Source organism: Beauveria bassiana (assembly GCF_000280675.1).
Source record: "Beauveria bassiana ARSEF 2860 unplaced genomic scaffold BBA_S00081, whole genome shotgun sequence".
Lineage (NCBI taxonomy): Eukaryota > Fungi > Ascomycota > Sordariomycetes > Hypocreales > Cordycipitaceae > Beauveria > Beauveria bassiana.
The window spans coordinates 1-22,567 of NW_007930916.1; the positions used below are offsets into that span (position 1 = coordinate 1).

Below are 22,567 nucleotides of genomic sequence, written 5' to 3' on the forward strand. Positions count from 1 at the left end.
ACTTATTAACTATATTATTAATATAATAATAATAATAATAATAATTTATTTTTAGTGTTTTTAGTAGTTTAATAATACTAATTTAAAGTTAAGAGGTTAAAAATTCTAGGCTATAAGGTATATAGGCTATATAGTTATATAGCACCTTCCTTAGAGAGGTGGGTGCGTGGCACGTATACTTGTACTATATGTCTAACGTATGCCTATCTAGGTAGGTACGTACCGGTCTTCCCCCTGCCAGTTCAGCCTTTTCACCTCTCATTCGTCATTCACTTTCGAACCCCCCCACACTCAATACCTTCCATTCACGCGCATTTTCATCGCGTCGCACTTTTTCCCACCTAGCAAAAAGCCATACCATCCAGTCCCAGCCAGCAGCAGTTATCGTCCCATACCACCATACCACTGCCACACACGCCCTCGACGCAGACTTTCCTACCTGTCAACCTGTTACCGTTGCTGCCCGCTCTCACCCCCTCCAATTTTGCTGCCACTTCCGACGACGTGCATGAAGTCTTGGTTTTGCGCTTATGCAAGATCCGTCCGTGAGCTGACCATCCGTGGCTTGTTTCCTGCCTGTTTTCCTCTGCCCCCGTTCGTACCGTTGCTCGCCGCTGTTCACTTTTGGGCTTGCTTTGCGCCGCCCTCCATCTGTTGAGACACCCACTCACTCTTCACCACCGCGAACAGGCTCAGTCCTTTTCTTCTCTCTACTCCAACGCTCGCATTTTTCTGCCATGGGTACGTTCACTTCTCCGCACTTCTGCACCACTCCGTCCTTGCTCTTCCTGGCCCTCGTCGCCGCACGCTCTGGACACATCAACACTTCTCATTCAAGCTACTTTTTTTGCTTTGCCGATCCAGCTTCTCTGTGTGGGCTTCGTATTGTTCCTCCTTCTTCTCCCACTCACTGGTACAAGATCGATGTCCCATCCTCTTTTGTCTCTTTTCTCATGTAACTTCACTGCCCCCGCCTGTTGCACTTCCTCTGCCAGAACTGCGCATCGCGCATTACTCCCTTGTCACTCTCGTCTCGTCACCCTTTACCAATAATATCAGGCAACCACGGTCCTCTGCGAAAACCAGCTGCGTCAATACGACATTGCTTTCTCAAAACTTGTGCCCGTGGTCCGGTGCCCTACATTTCTCTCCTTAACCCCACCATCCGACCCTCGTCTTTCTCCCGCCACCATTCTGACCTTGATGTCCCACGACTTTGCTCCTTGCACATTCTTCATTTTGCAGACTTACCTAACATCTGTACCTAGCTGATTCTGGCGACACCTACCGTCCTGTAAGTGAACCTACCTGGCCCTGAATTAGCTTTGTACCATGGCGTTTGGTAGCCATGTTACGCCGTTGCTGTTGCCCAGCTACCCTCTTCGGACTCGATTCCGCGTGTCACACTCGGTAGTGTAGGTGCGTCGCGGGGTGTATGCGTGCCCGCACACTCGCATACACACCGCGAACGTGCTTCACACCCGAACAGTCTCGTACACCCACGCTAGCTCGAGCTCCTTCAAATGACATGAATGGTGTGCTCGGCCAAGAATGCCATGCCCGGGCGACAGCAGCGAAATGTTACACCAACGACTAGGTACTCTGACCAGAATGATTCTAACGCGCAAGCAGCGTGAGAGATCTCGCTCCCCTCGTCGTCGCTCCAGAAGTCCCGGCAGACAAGGACGTCGCCGATCTTACTCCCCGCGAAGCAGATCCAACAGTCGAGAAGACTATCGACGAGGTCGCGATCGCTCCCCGATGGCCGGCACAGGAACTCCCGGCGGCGGCCCTCCCGCTGGCTTCAGCGGCGGTCAAGGCCCTCAGCGCTCATTCGAAGACAGAGCTGCCGCCCGCGAGCAGATGATGTCCAACGTGCGCGATTCATCCCAACAAGATCGCCGAGTCTACGTTGGCAATCTCTCGTACGACGTCAAGTGGCATCATCTTAAGGATTTTATGAGACAGGGTGAGGAATTCGAGAGTGAGGAGGAGTTGCTTGGGGACTAACTTGATGGGTTATAGCTGGAGATGTTCTCTTTGCCGATGTATTGCTGCTTCCTAATGGAATGTCGAAGGTGGGCTTCATTGCATAGTTTTCTTTCCCTTTTCAGTCGCCCCTGGCGGTACTCTCTGGATCTCCTCCTTCCCTTGTTTGGCTTATTTGATGGATGTTTTGGATTGACGGGTAGGGACTTTGTCCTGGGTCATTTGTAGGGATGCGGGTACGTTTTGATCACTTTCGAAAAACAAGGTAGCGGATCCTGACTTGACGCGTCTAGAATTGTGGAATATGCTACCAGAGAACAAGCCCAGCAGGCTGTTACCCAGCTCAGCAACCAGAATCTCATGGGTCGTCTTGTATACGTCCGCGAGGTTAGATTTCGTGCATACTTCGCGTCGAGGCGATTCTGACTAAAATTCCTAGGATCGCGAAGCGGAGCCACGTTTCATCGGATCTGGCGGCAGCAACCGTGGTGGCTTTGGTGGCAATATCCATGGCGGTTTCAATCCGGCGTTCAATGGCCATCATGGTGGTCCCGGCGGCCCCGGCGCCCCTGGCGGCGGTCGTCAAATTTATGTTGCCAACGTTCGTTGCTACCGGCCAGATACACTACAGCTTGACACTTTCACTAACATAGACAACAGCTCCCTTTCAATGTTGGCTGGCAAGATCTCAAGGATCTTTTCAGACAAGCAGGTGAGCTCAAATCGCTTAACACGGCCCAGTGTCATCGCCGTATTGCAGAAGCTGACCTGGAAACTAGCCCGCAATGGTGGTGTCATCCGAGCGGATGTGCACTCTGGTCCTGACGGCCGACCCAAGGGATCCGGCATCGTTGTGTTCGAAAGCCCTGATGACGCTCGCAGCGCTATCCAACAATTCAATGGCTATGACTGGCAGGGACGCACCATTGAAGTCCGCGAGGATCGCTTTGCTGGCGCTGGAAGTGTGGGCTTCGGCGGCCGCGGCGGCTATGGTGGCGGAATGCGTGGCGGCTATGGTGGAGGATTCGGCGCTCGCGGAGGATTTGGAGGCCGCGGAGGATTCGGAGGCGGCTTTGGTGGCCGTAGCGGCTTCGGCGGAGGACCTGGTGCTGGCAGCTTTGATGGCCCGCCTTCAACCCCCGCAGCGCCCAATCCGTTCACTGACAATGCTACCTCCGGGACTGAACGCAGTGAGATCATTTACGTTCGCAACGTAAGTCCACCAACGAGCGATCACGCGGGAAGCGCGCTGACAATAAGATTAGCTACCATGGTCGACTAGCAACGACGACTTGATCGAGCTGTTCACTACCATAGGCAAGGTCGAACAGGCTGAAATCCAGTATGAGCCCAGTGGCCGCTCGCGTGGCAGTGGCGTGGTCAAATTCGACACTGCCGAAACTGCTGAGACTGCCATCTCCAAGTTTCAAGGATACCAATATGGTGGACGCCCCCTCAACATTAGCTTTGTCAAATACGTCAATCAGCCCAGCGGCGAACCTATGGAAGCGGATCCTCACGCCGGTCTTACTCAAGACCAGATGATGTAACATTGCCTTGATTAGAACCAAAATCTGAGCATCGTCTTATCTATGACATGCTATCTTTCCTTCACCAAGGGAGGTTTTAGGTTCGTATTTCTCTGCTTGTTCATCAAACTACGCAAGTTTTCTCATGTGTTTGTACTTTTCGGCACAAAAAAAAACATTTGGCAAAAAGTAGAGGAGGCAACCTATCTGAGGAGCAGACATGGGGCTATTCGAGATTGCTAGGATGATTTTTAGTGTTTACTTTACTCGAAGGACTTGATTGGAAAGGTGACTGCTTTGATATGGATGTTGTCACATTGACTGGCTCTGCGCTTTATTAGGACATGCCGCAGGAAGCTCGACGCCATCTGGATGTGGATGCGCTGTTGCAGAATAATTCATGACCATGTCATGACACAAGATTGTGGATGAAGAGGTGCAGGAAAGAGGCCCAGTTTTGAGTAGGACAACAGCTACTGCGTGTGAAAGTCAAGAGCGATACAGCATTCGACAAAGCAGTGTTTGCAGCGCAGATGTGCAAGGCCCGTCTGGCGCCATGTCGTTTCACCATATTTTCCTCGATAATGGAATTTGTTGCTGGACAGACGGATAAGTAGCTCAACATTGACGCTGCGAGGAAATCGTGTCTCTCTTACCTATCAACTGCAGGTGACCGCATCTGTATGCCCGTGCATACAAGGCTGGAAGTCTGACACTCTGTCTCCCTCATTAGTTGATTGAACTATACTTGGAAGAAGAAAGTTTCCAAGGCATTTTATTATGAAGGTCTTGGCCCTGACAGAAGTCAAAGAGGGTTCATGCGTATCGTAAGCCAAGCAGGCACCGACCGACACCGCCCTCCTATAAACTCTACATACAAGTAAAATATTGCTCTATGTACGAAGATAAAACCTCTTGAAGTGCTGCTGATGCACTGCGAGAGACATTCGCCTCCCTGTTCAATCATACGACGCGTCCTCTGAGAACATTCTCTGCATTCGCGATATGTGAAGTACACGGGGCAACTTGCCTCAAAAGAACAATTTGTTTGTCAGAAGTATGGCGAGTCCCCTTAAAGCTATTTAATATGAAGTAAAAAAAGAGGCTATGCCGCTGTCTTCTTCTTCTTCGCCTTGGCCTTGGCCTTGTTCTTGCTTCGGTCTCGTGGTTTCAGCGCCGCCATGCCGGCCTTACAGACTTCTGCGTAACGAACATAGAAGGACGCTAGATCATGCGGTTGAATCACTGTAGACAGCTTGATCTTGCTGGTCTTGGCTCTTTTGGATTTGCCGTTTGTGGCTCTGACAATAACGGGTATGGGCTTCGACGGATGACGGTCTTCAAAGTCCCCATCCGCCGTCAAATGTTCGCTGTCGCTATTATGTGTGACTACAAACTGTTAGCAAACTGACTGTCCGGCACGTAGTGTCGCCGCGCGAGGACTCACGTCGTTTTTGTGTTAAATATATGGCCCCATGATCACTTCCTTTGCGAGCGCCGAACAGCTCATTGAGCTTCTCAAAGAACTAGAACGCAGCCAGGTTTAGTGAGTCTTGTTGACGCACGGATTCTACGAGATGATCAAGCGGGAAAAGCTTACTTGGTCGTGGCTCAAGTGCTGATCATCCATGGCGCACCTGAAGTTGCTGTGGAGGGCAATATTGGTGAAGCACAAAATGTGCCCCGCGCCAGTAACGACCTAACCTTACGAGGCAGTGTAGGGGAATTCACAGCGCCACGGTACAGTTCCGTTATTGACTGAGCCCACTCACTGCGTTAGCAAAACGCTGATAAGATAAGAAAGTTCAACCACAGCAAAAGTTCTGCGCCAACGCCATTTATTTCTAGCATCCCGGCTCACGATCTGATACGCACAGGGCAGTCGTGCCTATATACTTCAACTCTCTAATCCGTTTCATATGTTCTGGATTTGCTACGATAATTGGATCTTTGAGCTGTACCATGGCAGCTTCCTCGGTGGCAGAGCTTCAACAGAAGCTTTTCAAAAGGATTGGCATCGACACACCAGCACCTGCCAAGTCGCAACAGGGACCAGCGTGGGGCAATAAAAGGCCACTCCTGAGAAAAGATCAAAGAAGGGCACATAGAGTCGAGAAGAAGTCGAATCGATATGGCGGACGATCTGCAACAGAAGGCCGAAATCAAGGCGACAGAAACCCACAGCCTCATTTTCCTAGTGAACCAAAGACTGTCCAACGTCCTTTTCATTCGAAATTCGAAGAGAAGAAGTCAAACGGAGCACCAGACGATGATGATGTTTTCAAGAGCGCGAGTGAAGGTCTGGACTATTTCGTTAACCTGGACGGGAGCCAGGACAGTGGCGACGACTTCGACGAATCAATAGGCGTCGACACCACGCCAAAATTCGACACGAGAATATCAAAGTCTATGCAAGATAAGCTTGATCGAGATGATGCCGAAATTGAAGCATTTGAGCGAAAATTAGGCATCAAGAAGGGGCGCAAGTCTTTGCCACACTCTTTCAGCGAGGATGGACTGGGAAGTTTGCTAGGCGATGTCGACGCAGTTGGGTTGCAGAAAGACGAAGTCACCCATGAACAGAAGCGCAAGCGTGATTATGATGACTGGCTCTCCTCTAAGAGAAGGAAGACTGCGACGGGCACATCCACAAAACTGAAGTCTGTGACGCAACGGAATGAAGCTGGATATGTTAATGTCGACGATACGGAAGATGTCATAGATTCCGATGCAAACTTGCTCATGTCAAATCGCGTCGGTATTCAGGAAGACGAAGAGAAGCTTTTCGATGACGACCTTTCTGCAGAGTCCAGGTTCGATAGCTTCGAGGGAGAAGCGGATGCTCCTGTCGCGTCCAATAAAGAAAACCCATATATTGCACCAACTACGGGAAACGTTGTCGCGAGATATGTGCCCCCAACTCTCCGGAAGGCAACCAACACAGATTCCGAGTCAAAGATCAGGTTACAGAAGAATATACAAGGTTTAGTCAACCGACTGACTGATGCCAATCTTCTCTCCATCGTTCAATCGATCGAGGAACTCTATCAAGGAAACGCGCGAGGAGAAGTAACTGAAATTATTACCGACATTATCCTGGCGCAGATCTACAAGCCCGAGCTTCTTCCAGACCAGTTCTTCGTGCTGACCGGTGGATTTACTGCTTCGATCTATAGACTCATTGGCTCCAGCTTTGGTTCCCATGTGGTCCGTCGTATTGTCCAGGACCTTGCGCGAGACTACAACCAAGCTGGTGGCGGTGATGCTAGTATTAGGCGAGAAGCCTCCAATTTGGTCAATTTTTTGACCCAGCTCTATGTTTTTGAGGTTGTGAGCAGCAGGATCGTTTTTGACTATATGGAGAAATTCCTGGGCGAGCTATCCGAACTGAATGTTGAGCTCCTTCTGCGTATTTGCCGCATGGCAGGTCGCATGCTGCGAAGGGATGACGCGCAATCTCTGAAGCATATTGCCAGTGTGCTCAACACCAATATTTCGAAGGTTGGATATGAGGATGTGTCTGTGAGAACCAAATTCATGGTTGAAACAATCAACGACCTAAAGAACAGCAAGGCCAAGGCCAAGGGGCTGGACTCGGCTGTTGTCTCGGAACATGTTGTGCGCATGAAGAAGCGCATCGGTGAACTCAAATCACAGTCTCGTAGACTTGATGGATTAGCCCCTATGGGCATGAGCTTGCGTGATATCGAAGGCGCCGACACATATGGTAAATGGTGGCTTGTTGGAGCCAGTGTTCCCGTCAAAACAAAGAGCTCGACAGTCAAGGAGGCTGTGCAAGGGTCAGATGACTCCATGACTGATGATGAAGATATGGATTTTGTACTCCCAGACTATCCACAAAAGGCTCGCTCACAGGGATTCAGCACCATGGCTCAGGTAGCCATTTTCACGGCACTCATGTCCGCCAACGATTACGAGCACGCCTACAGGCAATTCGTGAACCTCAAGCTAAAGAAAGACGACCAGCTCGAGATCGCTCGTGTCCTTGTCCAATGCGTGGGCAGCGAAACTGAATACAACGAATTCTACGCATTGGTAGCTAACCAAGCTTGTTCGAACAAGAAGCTTCGGTTTGCCTTCCAAGATAGGCTTTGGAAATTATTCCGCGGCCTGGGTGAATCTATGTTTGGGGATGACGCCGACGACGAGGAGACGGCAGACAGCGAACGAATGAGAGATCCACGACGCCTAGCAAATGTGGCCCAGTTTTACGCAGCACTGGTAGCCGATGATTCTCTGGGTATTGCAATCCTGAAGCCTCTAGACCTACCTGAGGTCAATAGCTGGACGGCCGACTTTGTCGAACATTTCCTGGTCCAGCTGCTTATCTACTGTAGTAAAAGCGCCAGCGAGGACATCAATGTCGAAAAGATTTTTGGAGCTGCGAGGCAGTTACCAGCCGTTGCTGTCGGACTACATTGGTTTTTGAGAAAAAAGGTGCGCAAATCAAAGCTGAAGGGGGCCAAGAAACTGGCGCGAGTGCGGCAAAAGGCGCAGGCAGCCATGCAGGCGGTCGAGGTGGCGTAGGCTGCAATGAAGCCAGTTGCAATTGTATTGTAGATACGATGACATATACTATCTTTTGTCTATTCTGCAGACTCGACAATACATTGCATTAATTCTCTTTTATATCACGTTTAGTTTTCTTGCAGGCAGGTTAGCTATCCAATAGGCTGGCTCCAGGCGAATCCCGAGCCTGAGTCCAGACCGATTCTGGCCGCCACCAAGCGGCTTTTGAACTCATCATTATTTGAATGTCCACGCAGCCACGTTACCTAATCGTTGCCCCATGCGGGTGGGACGTTTCTCGCAACGCCTCTGAGTCTAGGTATGTAACTCGCTAGCAAATTTACCTGGCAGAGGTACCCTCAATCCACCCCGAAAGATTTTCTGACCAATCCCGAACTTGCTGGAGCTCTCTGAACCAGGAAGGCGCCTAAGATGATTTCCAGCGCAGCCGGCACTCAACTTCAACCTCCTTCAAAATCCACTACCGGCGCCAATTGATCGCTTGAACCACTGCCATCGCCGCCCACAATGCTTTCTATTCGTTTGATACCCAGGGCTGTTGCTCGTCCAGCTGCCTTCAAGCGAACTGCGTACGTCTGCGCTCCTCCCTTACTCTTTGCGAGCGGATGCATGGCTTCAGCTTCGCGGCCAAGAAAAATATCTCGTTAACTAACAATGCCACGCTCACAGTGCTATCGTTCCCGTTGCTCTCTCTCGCTTCAGCCGTGGCCTTGCAACCGCTTCCGGTTTGTCGATTTCGACTTGTTCTGCGAAACAGCGAGGCGCCCCTGCTGACATCTTCTCAGAGGACAAGGATCTTATCATCATCGGTGGTGGTGTTGCTGGCTATGTCGCTGCTATCAAGGCTGGCCAGGAAGGCCTCAAAGTATGTTTTATTGAGCCTGTTTGGGGGGGTGATTTGAATCGTCTGGGACATGTCTGACATTTGATATTTTCACATAGGTCACCTGCATCGAGAAGCGTGGTACTCTTGGTGGTACTTGTCTGAACGTTGGCTGCATTCCTTCCAAGTCACTTCTCAACAACTCCCACCTTTACCACCAGATTCTTCATGACACAAAGAACCGAGGAATTGAGGTCAGCGACGTTAAGCTGAATCTTGCCAACTTCATGAAAGCCAAGGACACAGCCGTCACAGGTCTCACTAAGGGCGTCGAATTCCTCTTAAAAAAAAACGGTGTCGAATACATAAAGGGCGAGGGCTCCTTCGTTAACGAGAACGAGATCAAGGTCGCTCTCAACGACGGTGGCGAGACATCTGTTCGCGGAAAGAACATCCTCATTGCCACCGGCTCTGAGGCTACTCCCTTTCCCGGTCTGGAGATTGATGAGAAGCGCGTCGTCACCAGCACTGGCGCGCTCTCTCTCTCTCAAATCCCTGAAAGTATGGTTGTTGTTGGTGGTGGTATCATTGGCTTAGAGATGGCTTCCGTCTGGTCCCGCCTTGGCTCCAAGGTTACCGTTGTCGAGTTCCTTGGCCAGATCGGTGGCCCCGGCATGGACAGCGAGATTGCCAAGTCGACTCAGAAGCTCTTGAAGAAGCAGGGTCTCGATTTCAAGCTCAACACTAAGGTTCTTAGCGGCGACACGTCGGGCGAGAAGGTCAAGTTGGACGTTGATTCTGCCAAAGGTGGCAAGCCCGAATCCGTAAGTTTTGTCACATCACTACCCCCAAAAGCTGCTAATACAGATGTAGCTGGATGCTGAAGTCGTTCTGGTTGCCATTGGCCGCCGCCCATACACTGCTAACCTTGGCCTCGAAAACATTGGCATGGAGCTGGATGAGCGTGGCCGTGTTATCATCGACTCCGAATATCGCACCAAAATTCCCCACATCCGCTGCGTCGGTGACGCCACCTTCGGTCCCATGCTGGCCCACAAGGCCGAGGAGGAGGCTGTCGCTGTCGTCGAATACATAAAGAAAGGTTTCGGTCACGTCAACTACGGCTGTATTCCCTCTGTCATGTACACCTACCCCGAGGTCGCTTGGGTCGGTCAAACCGAGCAGGACCTGAAGACTCAGAAGATTCCCTACCGTGTCGGTACTTTTCCATTCAGTGCCAATTCCCGTGCCAAGACCAACTTGGACACCGATGGTCTCGTCAAGATGATTGCCGACCCCGAAACTGATCGCCTCCTTGGTGTTCACATTATTGGGCCTAACGCCGGTGAAATGATTGCCGAGGGTACCCTTGCCCTTGAATATGGCGCCTCGACCGAAGATATCGCCAGAACCTGCCATGCCCACCCCACACTAGCCGAGGCTTTTAAGGAGGCTGCCATGGCGACTCACGCCAAGGCTATTCACTTCTGAGCTAGTGGCGTGAAAATTTAAGCCGCATCAATGTAAAACAAAGTGCAGGGCAAAGACGAAAGGTCGGCGACAGAGCTGATGGTTAACGCTAAGATTGAGGAGGTATCGGATGATCGGCACTATTTGACGGCAGTGTGCTCCGAGAGGAGAGCGATGCTAGATTTTGTAAACTAGTTGGTACATTTCATACATTAAGCACCTAGTGCCCACCCCCCGGTAACTCTACTTCACATGTGGCACGTCATGAGACTGGCTCACGGAGAAAAGTTCATCTCCTTCGAGAAATTATACTTTACCAGCGGAAAGCTTGGGGGCAACCCCCAACCTGCAAGTTCTGGCAGGATTATGAGGCCTAGTTCAAATACACTTTTGCCCCAGCCACCCAGCCATTTATAGCACCTGTTGCCCACGGAACCCCACCCGTGCCCGTGTTCATGGCGCAGCTCAGTGGGGCCTTCACATCCCGAATCTGAACACCACGCAACACTCATTGCCGCTCGTACGTTAACAGTCCGCCGCCTATGTTCGTTTCAAGACCCCGAGGTGAAAATCAATCCATCTACAGCTATCAATTTGAATTGACAGGCAAAGCCTTCGACCGCAGTTTCTCGACCAGGAGCTTTGTCAAGCGCGACTCTCGAGGTCTCTGAGCGGAGCGCAACCATGCAGTCGGCGCAGTCAAGGGCCGCCGTTGGCGGCTTATCAGAGAAGACAATGAAGTCCAGAACTTTGCCTTGTATGTCTCGAGACGAGGTCGAAGCAATGATAGCCGATGGACGAAAGATCATCCTCGTGGACAATTTTGTCCTCAAAGTTGATGCTTGGCTAAAATACCACCCCGGCGGCGAAATTTCAATTTTGCATATGGTGGGCAGAGATGCCACTGATGAAGTTAAAGCGTATGTTCTCCATACCCAAGGCGTATGTTTACGAATGGTGCTCTGACATTCAAATATAGACTTCATTCGGATGAGTCCGTTCAGCTAATGCAACGATACCGCATCGGCCGAATCCAATCACCTTGGAATAACTTTCGACCGCCAATTCAAGGCGGTACCTTCCGAAGCGCCAGTGAGATAGAAGAATCACAAGACGGACTATTCAGTCCAAAGGGATCGAGTTCAAGTGTGTCATCCCGACCACCATCACCAATCTTCGACACGGAGGGACACTGTATCAAACACAGACAGGCCTCACACGGAGATCGACCTGCCTCTGTCTCTTATAATACACGCGCTGATTCTGAAATGGATGGGATGTCATATCTTGATATTCTGACGCGCGAGCATATCAAGCTGGACTTGGAAAAGTATCCACAGCCTGATGTTGCAACACAGGCCCATGTTATCGCCAAGTACCGGGCGCTATACCAACGATTGATTGACGAGGGCTACATGGTAACAAGCAAATCCGCATACGCCATAGAATGCTGCCGATATCTTGCGCTATTTTGTGGCTCTTTGCTGTGTCTAAAATATGGCCAATACTTCTTGAGTGGCTTGTGTCTGGGCCTGATGTGGCACCAGTTGGTCTTCACTGCTCACGACGCTGGTCATATTGGCATCACGCACAACTACCAGGTCGATTCACTGCTTGGTATTCTCATTGCAGACTATATTGGCGGACTTTCTATGGGTTGGTGGAAGAATAACCATAATGTCCACCATATCGTAACCAATGCTCCCGAGCACGATCCTGATATCGAGCACATGCCACTATTTGCTGTCTCGCACCGCCTCCTGGCTAGTTTGCGCTCAACTTATTACGATCGAATCATGAAATACGACTCTGCCGCCAAAGTGCTCCTACGGATCCAGGCTTGGACGTACTACCCTTTCCTCGCTCTCGGTCGGTTCAACCTTTATGTTCTATCCTGGCAATTTCTACTTACTGGACGCGGCCCGAAGAAGGGCATTTCTGCTTGGCATCGTTGGGTGGAGCTTGCTGGACATGTGTTTTTCTGGTACTGGTTTGGGTACCTCATGGTATACAAATCTATTCCTGACGCATGGTCACGATTCACGTTTGTCATGATCAGCCATATTGCTTCGTCGCCATTGCACGTACAAATTGTTTTATCCCACTTCGCCATGAGTACCGCCGACCTGGGGCCGCAAGAATCTTTTCCACAGCGTATGCTTCGAACGACTATGGATGTAGACTGCCCTCCTTGGCTGGACTTTGTTCACGGCGGCTTGCAGTTCCAAGCCATTCATCACATGTTTCCTAGGATGCCCCGCCACAATCTCCGAAAGGCGCAGAAGCTCGTCATTGAGTTCTGCAACGAAGTGGGCATTCCTTATGCCTACTTCGGGTTTGCTGATGGAAACAAGCAAGTCATAAGCCGCCTCGCAGAAGTCTCTCGGCAAGCCGCCATTTTTTCCAAGTGCCAACAGACGATCGTAAACAGCGGCGATTTCTACGGTCATGCTTAATAGCGAGGAGGACTTTGGTACGCACTGGTTCGAAGCCTTAATTACCGCTATTCCGATTTTTCATTGATTAGCTAGACCGGTCTCATGCTGCATATACCGCGGCATTGGTTGGATTAGGCCGCGCTTTCGAACGTCTTTTTGCAAGTATAGAGGGCGGAAGTATGCCCAAGGTCATGAATCTGCGACAGTTAATTTGGATCAAGTTTCATAGTATATATACGCAGAATGGCTCTCTCAAAATAGGTACTGTCTAATTCCACAATGTCACAGCTGCCGTGTTTGGTGACCGGTGGCCAATGCCCTCTTGTTAGCGTGGATCAGCCGATCCTGCTATCCCGCGTGCTACAGTATGTCTGAACTAAGTCCGCTCGCGACCCCAAATCCCACTAAAATGCCTAGTTTATAAGCTAAAGTTTTAAGATATTTAGTTAATATATAAATTATATAATAAATATCTAAAATTAGAAAAGTAGTCTAAGTATAAAATAAAAAAAATTATTTATATTTTTATTTATTTTAATAAATTAAAAATCTTTTAATTAAGTTAATAAAAGCTAAAAAAGGTAGATTTTACTAATAAAATTATTTTCTAGTTTTTTACTTAAATATTATAATTTATAAAAACTTTAAGAAAATTTATTAAGAATAGATATATACTTTAACTAGTAAAGAGTTTAACTATAATTATTAAAATTAAAATTTAGGTTACTAGCTCTTATGATCTTAGTAGTTTAAATTTAGATATTTTAGTGTGGTTTTAGGTCGTGAGCGAAATTATTTGGATGCACGGTATGGGCCGTTGAGGAGGCGAGTGGGCGACCTGAGCAGCGTCTCCAGTGGCGTCGCTTACCTTAAACTACCTGGGTAGTACCTAGCGCTACCTACTGGTGAACGTTGTAGCAAGCATCCATGCGGCAAAGAGCACCTACATCCCATTTTCCCTTGTTGCATCGCGAGCGATGAAAGCAGCGTGGATCATGGATACTAGTATTCAACGTGCCCTCAACGACAAGCTCTATGATAAGCGCAAAATTGGCGCGCTCGAGTACGATGCCGCCCGCGTCACTGCGCCCAACCTTGGCTGAGAAATGATGCTAATCATGTGATGCAGGCTCGAGAGAGTCATTCGCGAATTAGTAGCCAGCAAAGATTATCAGAGAGTCCACGACATACTCGAGCAACTCTGTAATGATTACGCATATGCGGTGCACCAGCCGCATGCTCGAAATGGCGGCTTGATTGGCCTGGCTGCGGCCGCTATCGCCTTGGGCCCAGTACGTAACGTCGTTCATTCGCACTCGCACTATTCCATCGCCTCAAGCGAGAGCTCTTTCGTTTCTTTTGCTTGATAAAGCTTGGGATAGTCTCAAAAGTGCTTAATCGACGAGATTGCTGCTTGACTGCCCGCCCGCAAGTATTCTCTGACCAAACTCATCGCAGGAACTTCCTCGCTACCTCGCGAAGATTGTGCCGCCTGTGTTGGCCTGCTTCACTGATCAGGATGCGCGAGTGAGATATTATGCATGTGAGGCTATGTACAACATTGCCAAAGTTGCCAAAGGGGAAATATTGATATATTTTAACAACATATTCGATCAACTTTGCAAGGTCTGAACCCGTCACTTTCGCGCCGTCTTATTCCTCTAATCAGCTCTTTCCAATAGCTTGGTGCCGATTCAGAACTTTCTGTCAAAAATGGGGCAGAACTACTAGACCGGCTCGTCAAAGACATCGTGTCAGAGTCTGCCGCCTCATACATCTCTGTGCTCGAAGCACCGCCAGTTATCGAGAATGACAAAGCCGACCCAGAGAACTCGCGTGCACACCTCCCGACTGCATTCTCTTTAGCAAAATTCATTCCTCTGCTAAAAGAACGCATATGGGTCTCCAACCCATTCACACGCCAATTTCTCGTCGGCTGGATCACATTGCTCGACTCGATCCCTGATTTGGAGTTGGTAACTTATCTTCCCGATTTTCTTTCCGGTCTTTTGAAGTTTCTATGCGATCAGAATATCGATGTGAGAACTGCGACCCACACATGCCTGGACAAATTCATGGGTGAAATCAAGCGGATTTCCCGTGTCAAGAAAGGCATACAGGAGAGCAAAAAGTCTCGTGAAGGTGGAAAGAGAAAACGACAAGAGTCACTGGACAGCGGAAGCTACCGGCCAGAGCCAGAGGAAGGCGATGAGCTGGAAACTGATTTGAGTGACGAGGCCTGTGACGATAGTTGTGAGGATGATTGGATTCCCGGGCAAGACGTCGAAGTCAACTTTAAAGCGATTCTGGAGATTCTAACTGCAAGTCTAGAGTCACCCCTTGGTAAGTCCTTTCACTTCCGCGCCTGATGAATTCATAGCTGATCCTCTCAACAGAAGAAGACAGTCTGTTAGAAGCCCTGAGATGGATTGTGGGACTTCTTGACATCTGCCCGGAAGAAGTCCTGCTATTTACGCCAGATATCCTGGCGCACATGCTGCCTGCGATGGCCAGTAGCAAAGATGCAGTCCAGATAGCTGCTACAAGAGTGAATAGCTCCTTGATGGATTACGTGGCCTCGTTGACGGATGAGTCTGGCTCGCCCCTTTCTGGCCCACCGGCGCCAGGAGTATACAGCTCTAAGCTCAATTCGCCGCTTGAGAAGCATGAAGCAGCTGGAAGCAACCGAGTATCTATATCGAGCTTCCGAGACCCAGGTCAGAACCTCACGCCGTCGCACAGTCGTACCGCGTCTGCGCAACTCGCGGAAATACCTCAAGCTCAACCTGACTTGGACTATACTGCGGCTGTGAATTCTCTGACTCTGCTTTTCTTGAACGATCACGAAGCTACTCGAGTTGCAGCTTTGACGTGGCTAATCATGCTTCATAGAAAAGCACCTAGAAAGGTCCTCGCATTCAACGACGGCACGTTCCCGGCTCTGTTGAAAACCTTGTCTGATCCCTCGGATGCTGTCGTCACAAAGGACCTGCAGTTGCTTTCGCAGATTTCTCGAAACAGCGAGGATGACTATTTTGCGTATTTCATGGTCAACTTGCTGCAGCTTTTTTCGACAGATCGGGAGCTGTTGGAAATACGAGGAAATCTGATTATTCGGCAACTCTGCATCAGCCTCAGCCCGGAAAGGATCTACCGTACCCTCGCCGATTGCATCGAAAAAGAAGAGGATGTTGAATTTGCGAGCATCATGGTCCAGAATCTTAACAATAATCTCATCACCGCTCCACAGCTCGCAGAAGTACGCAAGAGGCTGCGTAACCTGGAAACAAAGGTACGGCTTCCATGAACAATTAATTCGCACTACAGAAATACTCATACCTTAATAGGATGGCCAAACTCTGTTCGTCGCTCTGTTCCGGTCCTGGTGTTACAATGCAGTCGCCACCTTTTCGCTTTGTCTGCTTGCACAGGCTTATGAACAGGCATATAATCTACTTCAGATTTTGTAAGATTATTACTCTCCAAATATCATCTCACTGTTTCCATTAACACATACTTCAAGCGGTGAATTAGACATGACTGTCAATATCCTCATCCAAGTCGACAAGTTGGTGCAACTTGTCGAATCCCCAGTCTTCACTTGTACGTTTGATGGAACTTGCTTCAATCTGATTATTCACCTAATTCCATACAACAGACCTTCGCTTGCAATTGCTCGAACCAGAAAAGTACCCGTACCTATACAAATGCATGTATGGAATCCTCATGCTCTTGCCACAATCTTCAGCATTTGCGGCACTGAAAAATCGGCTCAACAGCGTCAGCGCTATTGGGTATCTGCATGCGGCCCCTCGCAGGTGAGTTAGCACCGCGCCGTCCAAGACATAATGATAATAACATTATGTGCTCTAACGATGTCCAGTGCGACGACTTTGTCTAGCGGCTCTGGCTATGACAGGCCAAATCGTCTGAAGGGGCGTGAAGAAGGCGGCATTCGCTGGGTGGAACTATTGGAGAAGTTTCGCAGTGTTCAGGAAAAAGCTCGCCGAGTACAAAGGCAGAATAAGGATATCGATGAGGTTCCCAGTATTGGTATTGGCGAGCTCAGGATAGGCGATGGCTCGTTCGACATTCGAGGAAAGGATGGCAGAGCTACTTCTGGTAATCCAGCCCCTCAGAAAGATACGAACGCGCCAGCGGCAAAGAAATCTGGCTTGGGAAGGCAATTCGGGAGGCTAGGAGGCGCAGTCTCCGGCAGGAATAAGCGCAATACTTAAGAGAATTCGCAGTCGGTCAGAAGACTCTAGTTAGCTACATTGTGGTAGTTTGCACAACGGCATTTCTTCTGCAGTGAGCCTATTCGGTCACCTCCTTTTAACCGGTGTTTCGCGCTCGACTAGACCTTGAAAAGCTGCATCTCGTCGCGACGTGATGCCTTGAAGCTCTTTGCGGTAGGCATTCAACTCATTCCTTGCTAATTTTGGATCGCTCGGGAGACGGCGGAATATTGATATGCGCTTCTCGAGCAATTTTCTTTCTTCTAACAAGGCAAGATAATCTTGTTCCTCTTGGATGATACCGTGTACAGTGAGATCCGAGGAAGCAGCAGAGGCCTTCAGTGTCGCCATCTTTCTCTCATATTCCGGTAATTGGGCCGTCATTGCCTTCACAGTGCGCTGCATCTCGAGGTTGCGTTTGCCAAGACCTTCTGGCAAGTTGCAGATATCATCATGTATCGTGTTCAACAGGCTATTTGTGCGCACAATTTCTGAGTGAATGTGGCGCTCCAAAGCTTCGGCTCGGAATGTCATCTGCTCTGTCTCGAAGATAGCAGACTGGGTATCGAGAATGGCGGCGCCCAGCTGCTCAGGCTCAGGTAGGGTGACTTTAGCAGATACTGCCATAGAAGACATGGAATGAAGTGCGATACTTCCTTCTTTCGATAGCTCTTGTTCGATAATATTCAGTAACAAATCTCTCATGGCAGCCATAGTGACTGGTCTAGCAGTGGCTTCCGAGTCTTGGCTTCGAGACAATGAACCGAGGGCATCTCGGTCAATCCGCGCCAACAATCGAGCTTCCTCGGACGCAGTGTCCTTGAAGGAGATGAGGGCAAGTAGCGTTTTCAGAGTGTCGGCATTGCGTTCAAAAGGCGGTGGCTGGCGGCCTGGGAACTGCGAAGCAACCCAGCAGTCGACAAACGACCAGTCTCTGGCCTCTATGGCGGCAATTCGAGCAACTGATGGTGAAAACATGGAAGCAGGGGCGCATGCCTCGAGGCTATCGCGCAGATGAGCCATGGGAGGCGGGTCGTCGGGGCGGGAGACTGTAGCTATTCAGGAGAGTGAAGGGGCATCAATGATTATTTTGCTTCAACATGCGGTCGAGAAATCAGCCCCAGTCTTGTGGGCTAGTTTTCAGAGCAGTGTAGAGATGACAGGAGTGCCAGCGCGATGATGATGGGTGGGTGAGATGCCAGGTGAACCAAGGCTGAGCTGGCTAGCTTACGAGGTAGAACAGGGGTTCGCAATCAGTGCCCCCTTGTAACTGAACCTCTTCGCTGCATAGGTCCGGAATACAAAGACACAAAAAAGCCCGTCTTATAATTCCCTGAAAGGCTGAGATACATCTCGCTCGCTTCTTTCTTCAGCCGTGAGCCATCCGAAAAATTCATATGACACTGATAATAATCATGAGGAAACTTTATACACTCACTAGTGGAGCCAGCCTTGCGGCGCCACAGCAAATGAGAAGCGCCATAGTGGCCACTTTCTCTCCTTTGGATGGGCGGGCGGCAACTAGGTAGTATTATCTTAGTGACATACATAAGGACAGCGTGGGCAGTCGATCCCACCTTCAACACTTGCACCCGCGCAAGCAAGACTTTCTATTGCATTGCTTCAACGATTGCGAGAATACTCTGTTCTTGTGATTCTCATTACCGAGCGCCCGAAGTACCTTCTACAAGTTGCGCCTGCGACCAACTGCGATTGGCCGAATATCAATTCACCCTGCGACAACACCGAATATCCCCCGTATCTGAGCCTGCCATCAGAACGAGGGCGCCAACATGTGGTTCCCTCTCTCTCGCCTGGCCATCACTGCCAGTGTCCTCGCAACGGCTACTGCGCTATCTGCGCATGATATCCCGGCTGACCTGCCAGTCTCGTCCCTGCTGAGCAATGCGCAGACGCACCTAGCCAAAGGCGAGACCAGCGAAGCCATCCTCTACTACGATGCCGCCATAGCACGGGATCCCAATAATTATCTGACCATATTCAAGCGTGCGACTGCGTTCTTATCCATCGGCCGGGCCAATCAAGCAACCGACGATTTCAACAAGGTGCTGGTTCTCAAGCCCACTTTTCAGGGAGCTCACGTCCAGTTGGCCAATCTGAAGTCAAAAGTTGCAGATTGGGAAGGCGCCAAGGCCGAATATGCTGCGGCAGAGAAAGCAACGGATTCTCCCGAGCTAGTTGAATTGGCGGGAGCCGAGCGCGCCGCCGCCGCCGCAGTCGCGGCCTCCAAGAACCAGAGCTGGGATGACTGTGTTAATCATGCTACCATTGCCATCAGTGTTGCTTCTAGACATCCGCCTCTGCGTGAATTGCGGTCCAAGTGTCTGTTTGCTCGTGGCGAGATTCAAGAGGGAATGGGCGATTTGCAATACGTTCTGCTCTTGAGACCAGGCGACACGTCACCTCATGTTCTTATTTCTGCTACTTCCTTCTACGCTCTCGGAAATGAAGACAAGGGCTTGACACAGATCCGCAAATGTCTGCACTCCGATCCCGATTCCAAGATCTGCAAGAAGGTTCACAAGCAAGAAAAGGCGTTTCAGAAGGGCGTGAACCGGGCCATGGGACAACTCAACAGAGGCCAGACAACCACTGCCGGTAGAACGCTTGTCGGTACTGAAGAAGAGATTGGCTTGATCACGCTACTCAAGGAGCAAACAGAAGATTTGAGGCAGTCCGGCTTCATCCCTGAAAAGGCACCCACACAATTATATGGCAAGCTCATTGACATGACGTGTCATGCCTACTTGGAGGTATGGATCTTGCCCGCAATGGCCGATATTCGGGCAGCCGCTAACAGCTCCAATGATAGGGTAACCATAAAAATGTTGAGAAGTACTGCGAGGAAGCTCTTGAGCTTAATTCAGAATCATTCTGGGGCATGCTCTACCGAGCAAAGGGTCTGATGAGGAAGGATGAATTCGACGCTGCCATACATACGCTCAAAAGTGCCATCGAACTTCACCCCGGCAAGCGAGATAAGATAGATCCTCTCATGAATAAAGTCCAGATCGCCCTAAAGCGAAGCAAAACCAAGGACTACTACAAGGTTCTGGGTGTGGACAGTGACTCCGACCAGAGACAAATCAAGTCGGCATACCGCAAGGCCTCCAAGCAGTTTCATCCTGACAAGGCTCACAAGCAAGGCATAGCGAAGGAAGATGCTGAAAAGAAAATGGCCTCAATCAATGAGGCCTACGAAGTGCTTAGTGACCCTGAGCTTCGTGCCCGATTCGACCGAGGCGATGACCCCAACTCCCAAGAAAGAGGGGACCCATTCCAAGGCAGCCCCTTTACAGGCGGAGGCGGACACCCTTTCATGTTCCAGCAAGGCGGAGGTCAGCAATTCAAGTTCAACTTCCATGGCGGTGGAGGCCCTTTTGGTTTCTGAGGGGAAGACTTATATATCTAGCGCACATGAATGAAGATAATTCGAAACTTGAGGGTTCTCATCCCGCCAGTTTTTGCGACTGTACGCATATGTTGCCCCTTGGCTAGATTCACCAGAGAACACAATACATTTGCAAACACATTGCAAACACAATGCGCGACGTCTGACGGCTGGCAGCAGTACTAGAGGCATCGCTGAGACATGGGCAAATTGGATTCAAGACATTATCAAAAGATGCAACGACGACGAGAAGATATGGTGGAAAAGTACACGTAAACAGTTCTAACTGCACAATCCTCAGAAACCCAACATGATCGTTGAGTGAGACTAATCATCGTCTATACATAACCCCAGCAGTTGTGGAATGGCCAAATGCGACAGGCTGGTAACCCTCGGAATAAACTTTTTGAGGCATCAAGGAGAATACAAAGACCAGTGGGCATCATCCTGTCGCCACACTGGCCAAGAGATAATATAAATGAGACGCCGCAGTCATACTCTGATGTTGGTATGATGTTTGCATCTTGTCCTTGCAGTAGCATTACTGCCTGTCGTTGCGTCGGATGAAATAAGCCCTGTTGTCGGTGGTAAGTTAACGTGCAAGGCTAAAAGAGGCGCGATCTGGGGGAAGAGCCTAAGCCTATGGCCATTGCCACATACTTGGAGAATTCATAGGCTGACCAGCAAATGGCGGTGCTAGGCATGGTCGTCACAATTCTGGGCCGGACACCCTTGAAGAAGCCGCGGAAGCCTTCGCGTTGGTACAACAAGCGGCAGCCACCGACGAAGCTGTTGATATTCTGTACAGCGGGGTCCGTGGATGTGCCCTTGGTCTGCAGAATTGTCTTGATGACGTCCATAGGAGTTGTAAGACCAGCTGCGAAACCACCCGCAATAGCGCCAGCCAAGCAGTGAGTGACAGGGTCGTACTTTTTTGTGGGGTTCAGTGTGGTCGATAACGATTCGTATGCGAGAAACTGCAGGGCCGTGAATGGGACCGTCATGGAGAGCGTTGTAGGATATGAGAGGTAAAAGGCGCCGATGCCTTCATTTCTGTAAATGTACTTGGCGCAGTCTACCATCGAGCGGTACATCTTGCTGGAATTTTGTATCTGCATTCGTTGCTTAATGACTGCATCGCAATGGTTAAATCGTGTTCGGAGATGTTGAGCTGTAGAATTGATTACCATCAAAAGGGTTCATAAAAGCATCACTGGCAACCGTGGCTGCCGCACCGCTAGTAGCTGGACAGGAGCATGTCAGCAAAATTCGCTGCGCACTGCAGAAGCCACCGCTAGAGTCTCACCGGCTGCAAGTGGGTGGTGAACGCCTGCTTGATTTCCTCCCATGGCATGTTTCACAGCCTCATACGTAGCAAAGTACACTGCGTGCGCAGGACCTGTGTAATGAGTTAGTGCACCGTTCCAAGTGGTCAAACATGTCGGACATCATACCAGCTCCGACGATAACGCTAGACATTCCTCGCCAAAGACTGAAGAAGCCTTCACCAGCCGCCATCTGATATGTGCTACGAAGGACGCCACGGTAGGCAATAGTCGTGTTCGGATTGAGGACTTGCATGCGAGTCTGTTGGTAATAGATTAACAAGACGGAGAAGTGATGATTCTGAGAGACAGAGGCATACCTTAACTGCATCAATGGGATACATGACGGTATGCTCCTGGTTCTCCAGTTAGCGGCGATTGCACACAAGTCGACGCTGTTGAGGCGCAGAAAGGCGCCGACTCCAGCAAAGGGGCAAGACGTACGGCTATGCCAGCGAAGGCACCGGCCGCCATGTTTTGAAGCAGAGAGAAATTGGGCGGTAGTGACTCATAGCTGAAACAAGAGAGTCAGCATTTGGTGGTAGCAGTGTTTCCATGTCTATCGTCGTACTCATATTCATCGGCTTCGGCATTTGGCAGGGCCATTTCGGCCACAGCTGTAGGCGCTGGGCCGAAGGCTTTTGAATCAATGGCCGCCAGGTTGACGGCTACGAGGAAGGTGTCAATTTACACGCGCGCAAGCTGTCGCAGTATCAGGAGTCAAGTGGCCGATGTCGAGGTTTCGAGAATAGTTGAGGGTGATAAAGGGTGGCGTTCCTGTCGGATGTACCA

The 22,567-nt window shown here is 49.9% G+C and overlaps 9 protein-coding genes across 9 annotated transcripts; 6 read left to right on the plus strand and 3 right to left on the minus strand.

Annotated features, from left to right (window-relative positions):
• Positions 1 to 1,611: 1,611 nt before the first annotated feature.
• On the plus strand, positions 1,612 to 3,539 carry BBA_10013 (RNA recognition domain-containing protein; the record flags this gene model as incomplete). Its single annotated transcript, XM_008605110.1, has 8 exons — positions 1,612 to 1,969; positions 2,026 to 2,078; positions 2,218 to 2,225; positions 2,283 to 2,376; positions 2,429 to 2,590; positions 2,650 to 2,701; positions 2,769 to 3,202; positions 3,255 to 3,539. The coding sequence occupies 8 exons, from the start codon at positions 1,612 to 1,614 to the stop codon at positions 3,537 to 3,539; spliced, it is 1,446 nt and encodes a 481-aa protein (XP_008603332.1).
• Positions 3,540 to 4,623: 1,084 nt separating this feature from the next.
• Positions 4,624 to 5,148, minus strand: BBA_10014 (signal recognition particle 14kD protein; the record flags this gene model as incomplete). Its single annotated transcript, XM_008605111.1, has 3 exons — positions 4,624 to 4,907; positions 4,966 to 5,044; positions 5,119 to 5,148. 3 exons carry the CDS (start codon positions 5,146 to 5,148, stop codon positions 4,624 to 4,626), a joined length of 393 nt encoding a protein of 130 aa, XP_008603333.1.
• A 332-nt stretch (positions 5,149 to 5,480) lies between these two features.
• Positions 5,481 to 8,066, plus strand: BBA_10015 (MIF4G domain-containing protein; the record flags this gene model as incomplete). The annotated part of the gene is made up of 1 exon (XM_008605112.1): positions 5,481 to 8,066. One exon carries the CDS (start codon positions 5,481 to 5,483, stop codon positions 8,064 to 8,066), a length of 2,586 nt encoding a protein of 861 aa, XP_008603334.1.
• Positions 8,067 to 8,576: 510 nt separating this feature from the next.
• On the plus strand, positions 8,577 to 10,383 carry BBA_10016 (dihydrolipoyl dehydrogenase; the record flags this gene model as incomplete). Its single annotated transcript, XM_008605113.1, has 4 exons — positions 8,577 to 8,638; positions 8,739 to 8,934; positions 9,012 to 9,716; positions 9,766 to 10,383. The coding sequence occupies 4 exons, from the start codon at positions 8,577 to 8,579 to the stop codon at positions 10,381 to 10,383; spliced, it is 1,581 nt and encodes a 526-aa protein (XP_008603335.1).
• A 663-nt stretch (positions 10,384 to 11,046) lies between these two features.
• Positions 11,047 to 12,818, plus strand: BBA_10017 (fatty acid desaturase; the record flags this gene model as incomplete). The annotated part of the gene is made up of 2 exons (XM_008605114.1): positions 11,047 to 11,282; positions 11,342 to 12,818. 2 exons carry the CDS (start codon positions 11,047 to 11,049, stop codon positions 12,816 to 12,818), a joined length of 1,713 nt encoding a protein of 570 aa, XP_008603336.1.
• A 977-nt stretch (positions 12,819 to 13,795) lies between these two features.
• On the plus strand, positions 13,796 to 17,038 carry BBA_10018 (vacuole morphology and inheritance protein; the record flags this gene model as incomplete). The annotated part of the gene is made up of 9 exons (XM_008605115.1): positions 13,796 to 13,863; positions 13,930 to 14,092; positions 14,259 to 14,327; positions 14,483 to 15,143; positions 15,197 to 16,092; positions 16,148 to 16,266; positions 16,324 to 16,403; positions 16,459 to 16,618; positions 16,684 to 17,038. 9 exons carry the CDS (start codon positions 13,796 to 13,798, stop codon positions 17,036 to 17,038), a joined length of 2,571 nt encoding a protein of 856 aa, XP_008603337.1.
• Positions 17,039 to 17,125: 87 nt separating this feature from the next.
• On the minus strand, positions 17,126 to 18,061 carry BBA_10019 (uncharacterized protein; the record flags this gene model as incomplete). Its single annotated transcript, XM_008605116.1, has 1 exon — positions 17,126 to 18,061. The coding sequence occupies one exon, from the start codon at positions 18,059 to 18,061 to the stop codon at positions 17,126 to 17,128; it is 936 nt and encodes a 311-aa protein (XP_008603338.1).
• A 770-nt stretch (positions 18,062 to 18,831) lies between these two features.
• On the plus strand, positions 18,832 to 20,450 carry BBA_10020 (DnaJ domain-containing protein; the record flags this gene model as incomplete). The annotated part of the gene is made up of 2 exons (XM_008605117.1): positions 18,832 to 19,812; positions 19,872 to 20,450. The coding sequence occupies 2 exons, from the start codon at positions 18,832 to 18,834 to the stop codon at positions 20,448 to 20,450; spliced, it is 1,560 nt and encodes a 519-aa protein (XP_008603339.1).
• Positions 20,451 to 20,991: 541 nt separating this feature from the next.
• On the minus strand, positions 20,992 to 22,381 carry BBA_10021 (mitochondrial RNA-splicing protein MRS3; the record flags this gene model as incomplete). The annotated part of the gene is made up of 8 exons (XM_008605118.1): positions 20,992 to 21,025; positions 21,111 to 21,582; positions 21,638 to 21,694; positions 21,757 to 21,849; positions 21,905 to 22,037; positions 22,096 to 22,131; positions 22,220 to 22,289; positions 22,347 to 22,381. The coding sequence occupies 8 exons, from the start codon at positions 22,379 to 22,381 to the stop codon at positions 20,992 to 20,994; spliced, it is 930 nt and encodes a 309-aa protein (XP_008603340.1).
• Positions 22,382 to 22,567: the final 186 nt, after the last annotated feature.